Here is a 4,337-nt window from a genome sequence, read left to right as displayed (position 1 = left end):
TCGTTTGACAATTCTGCTGTCCGAAAACATAAATTCGAACAAATAGTTTTTGGGAGAGACAAAGTTCGACGGGTCAGCTAGTAAGAAATAAAACTATTACAATCAATTCAAAACGTAAAATTTATTGCATCATTTCACGAATAAGATCATAGATATACTAATCCTTTTTTTTTCTTCACCTAAAGATATAGCAGGATTGAATCAACTGTTGTTGACAAGTAATAAATAGTTAGTTTATTTCAACAATAAACTCAGTCGGAACATATATATTTTTTGTTTGGTTAGACCAAAATTTTGATTCAAATCAAACAGAGATCATCAGGAATCAGAACAAATTGGCTCAAATGGCACGTTCCCCTTGATATTGAAAAAAAAAATCAAAAATCAATTGAAAAAAAAAATCAATCAAATTTAAAAATCTACTCACTGTTCTGTTATTTTAAACATGCATAATTTCTCTGCGTGTATGAGAGTCTGTATGTTCAAGGAGTGGGAAGAATTTTTGCACATTGTTTTGGTGTGTGCTGTTTAGAAATAGCCAGCAAAGAGAAAACAGAATTTATTTTCGAATTGCTCATATGAAGCATGTTTTTCTTGCTCTTGTAATTATGTTTGCAAACTGAACATTTTTAAAAACCATCTGAATTTCTGTGAAAGAAATGCACATCAGAGGCTGAATGCAGATATTGTTGCGCACAGTAAAAAAAGATTAACTTGATTTATCGATACGTAAAAATGTGTGGACGTACATGCCTGTAAGTTTTCTGCTTATAATTTTTCTATATATATATATATATATATATATATATATATATATATATATATATATATATATATATATATATATATATATATATATATATATATATATATATATATATATATATATATATATATAAATATATACTTATATATACTAATATTTTTTGTTCAGTACTCTTGATTCAAAGGAAATTCAATGCTGCTGTAAATATCGAAAAACATCGCAAAAGAAACCGTTACCACCAGAATATCGCAACGAGTTCAATTGCGGCCGAAAATATTTTCCATCGTATAATATCGCTCCAACAGATTTAAGTCCGGTTCTTGTCTCGGCGGCGCACTTTAATGAAGATACAGATACTTCTGAACGAATAATCGTACCAATGATGTGGAGTATGATACCACGTTGGCACAAAGGTGATTACCGAAAACATGGTTTAACTACAAACAACTGTCGACTAGAAAATTTAGCCATGTCCAAACTTTACGGCTTTCCATTACATTCTGGATACCGATGCGTAATTCTTTGCGAAGGGTTCTATGAATGGCAAACTACAAAAGAACTGAAAGCATCTGAACGACCTGCATTTTTTATTCACATGCCTCAGAATGAAAACGTGAAAATGTATGATAAATCTACATGGAATTTCAATGAAGGTGGAATAACTCTACTCAAGATGGCAGGACTTTTTGACATATGGGAAGATGAGAACGGAGACAAACTATATAGTTATACAGTAATCACACTTGAATCTAACAGAAAATTTTCCGAAATTCATCATCGCATTCCCGCAATACTGGAAACGGAAGAGGAAATTAGCCAGTGGCTTGATTTCCGGAGAATTGGTGTAAATCGTGCTCTTAATTTATTGAAACCAAGCGAATCGATTCAATGGTACTCTGTCTCGAACATTGAAAACAATTCAAGAAACAAATCTGATCAATGCAACAAACCTAGTAAGGATATTAATTTTTCAAAAAATAATTTAATGCGGAACTGGCTACTTATTAAAAAACGTAGTAATGAGAATTTTGATGTCGATGAGGGATCTTCGAGTGAAACTAAGATAAAAAAAATTTAATCAAATTTCATCAGGAAACTTTTTATATATTGTTCAACTGTTACGGATTTTCGCCGGCTAAGTTAGGAAACTGATAAAGCCTGTTATTTTTGCAATACGACGAAATTTAAATAGGATTACTGACTAAAGCATCTGATTGTAAGCTTTTGCGTGAAATAAAGTGTAATGGCAGATGTTGTATAGATTGAGAATTTCCGTTCCATCTTTGAAATCGCTTGAACTCATTCTCGTCACACAGATTCGGTAATTCTAAACCACCTCCATTAAAATCAGAAATTTCCTTTTCCAGTGTAATTCTTATAGTCGCCTCACGAGATGCATACTGATTCTTCCGCTGCTTGTTAATTGATTGGACCAACTGTATTTGTTGTAGCTCCTCATCGAATCGCGACAAATATCTATCATAAGCCAACGAAAATAAAGTAGAAATAGTATATCCTGTATTACCGATACCTACTGAATAATCAACTCCATAAACTCATCCTGGTTAGGTGCATCGGTTCTACCTTCCAAGCGTTCAGCAAACCATCCTAACATTTTTCCAACAATATTCGCTTTCATGGCATGTCCTATTTTTTTCTTTTCGCGCTTGTTGATCCTAAAATTGGGAAAACTGTTGTATCAAACGGATCTTTCACCAAGCAAAAAAAAATTAGATTGAATGAGTCCGCCAATCAAAATCCATGCGTTCAGAGGAAACAAAATTACTTTTTTATCTTACGCACTAAAGCTAAGGTTTTCCGACTTTGGGGATGTTTACATTGAGCTAGATCCGCTAATATACGTTTTGGCTAGAATAAAACAAGGTTTTATGGTTTGTAACTCAATTAATATCACGAAAAAGATCAAACCATTGTTGTAAAAATTTGATCAAAACAAACTTGAAAATTGATAAGAAAAGAAGGATTTTATGTTTTTTTTGCTTTGCTGTTGTCTTCTCGGAAAGACTGGCTAAGACCATAGTTGATCCATCTTGCCGCCGTAGTCTATTCCGTTTATATTTCTATTTCTCGGTTAATTTTTCAAAAGGGCGTGTAAGCAAGTGACAGTTTCTCTTTGTTTTCTTTCTCTTCTATCAATTACCAAGCGGTTTCCAAGTTTATCACTTAACTCTTTGCATGAAATGATACCCGAAACTTTCGATTTTCAAACAGAATAGTGAATCACATCACAATAATCGAAAGAGAGAGTGATTAGACAGAAACTGTCACTTGCTTATACGCCCTTTTGAAAAATTACCCGAGACTTTTGTTTCCTTGAGAAATTGCGTTATTTGTTTCATGCTCTGTTCACATTCCTCCGTAAAAATGTTTTCCATTGGTTTCATGTAGTCCAAAACTATGTATTGGCTTCGGATCGAGTCGAATCGAGGGTAGTCATAGAGAACATGTTTCAGACTTCAGACTTCCTTGCGTATCTCGCACAATTCTATAATACACTGAAATGAAAATCTTATTTATATTCACTAGATTTGTCATATGCAGAATATAATTCATAGAAATTATATGGAAACTTATAATCTTTATTTAATGTGTACGTTAAATCTAAATGGACGTTATCATAATGAAAGTTATAAAAATATCCCATATAATTTATATGGAAATCCGATGGAAGTCGTGAATCGTACTGCTTGAAGCTGAAGAAATAGTTGTGTCTCCGATATTCATCAACTGCTCCAGACCATTTTTTTCAGGAAGTTTCGCATCTCAATGTAACTTCGTTCAAGGATATGCGTTAATGGACCATGAAATATATATCCGGTACATTTCATTACTCTATCTGTCTAGTAAGATTCGTTTTTATTTTCAGTCTCGGGATCTCACTTCTTTTTCGCAAATATCATGAGGTGCTCCCTTACCGAACGGAATACTAGTAAAGCTTGAATCCTCAAAGAAAAGTTGTAGTTGGCGATTATCTGCTATTATTATGAGCTATATTGAAAGTTATATATATATATATATATATATATATATATATATATATATATATATATATATATATATATATATATATATATATATATATATATATATATATATATATATATATATATATATATATATATGTATATATATAATTTTTTTTAAAACTAGTCATATGGTATATATGAACCTATCTAAATAAAATCGAAGTGAATATTATATGCGCTTCATAAATTGTTCCAATGTATGTTGTGCGGATATCTAGTAATGGCTATAAGACGCGCCAATCAATTTGACTCAAACTGGAAATTTCATTCGTTATATGGAAATCCTGTAAAAATAACGTTAAGGTAGCGCTTCGCCGTGGTCACGGGAGTTCGCTGCCTATCCCGGGGTTTCACGCACTTTACCCAAAATTGTTTGAAAACGGTAAAGAAAACGGAAATTACAAGAACATACGATTCTAGATAATTAATTTTTCTATCGATTCGTATATAAACTGAGCCTGATAAACGTTTTTATCGAAAGATTTCGTGCGAGTTTTAAAAATAAATGAGTTTTCCCTTATTCT

The 4,337-nt window shown here is 32.1% G+C and overlaps 2 protein-coding genes across 2 annotated transcripts; one reads left to right on the top strand and one right to left on the bottom strand.

Annotated features, from left to right (window-relative positions):
• The first annotated feature begins 378 nt into the window (after window positions 1-378).
• LOC131431719 (abasic site processing protein HMCES) lies at window positions 379-2,035 on the top strand. Its single transcript, XM_058597581.1, has 2 exons — window positions 379-755; window positions 935-2,035. The coding sequence occupies exons 1-2, from the start codon at window positions 736-738 to the stop codon at window positions 1,842-1,844; spliced, it is 930 nt and encodes a 309-aa protein (XP_058453564.1). The 5' UTR covers window positions 379-735; the 3' UTR covers window positions 1,845-2,035.
• Window positions 1,850-2,841, bottom strand: LOC131431720 (translation machinery-associated protein 16 homolog). Its single transcript, XM_058597582.1, has 4 exons — window positions 2,696-2,841; window positions 2,553-2,635; window positions 2,302-2,442; window positions 1,850-2,242 (listed from the first exon to the last, which is right to left on the bottom strand). The coding sequence occupies exons 1-4, from the start codon at window positions 2,696-2,698 to the stop codon at window positions 1,951-1,953; spliced, it is 519 nt and encodes a 172-aa protein (XP_058453565.1). The 5' UTR covers window positions 2,699-2,841; the 3' UTR covers window positions 1,850-1,950.
• Between the last annotated feature and the right edge of the window lie 1,496 nt (window positions 2,842-4,337).

This window comes from Malaya genurostris, chromosome 2 (genome assembly GCF_030247185.1).
Source record: "Malaya genurostris strain Urasoe2022 chromosome 2, Malgen_1.1, whole genome shotgun sequence".
Lineage (NCBI taxonomy): Eukaryota > Metazoa > Arthropoda > Insecta > Diptera > Culicidae > Malaya > Malaya genurostris.
This window is presented reverse-complemented; position numbering and strand designations above follow the sequence as displayed.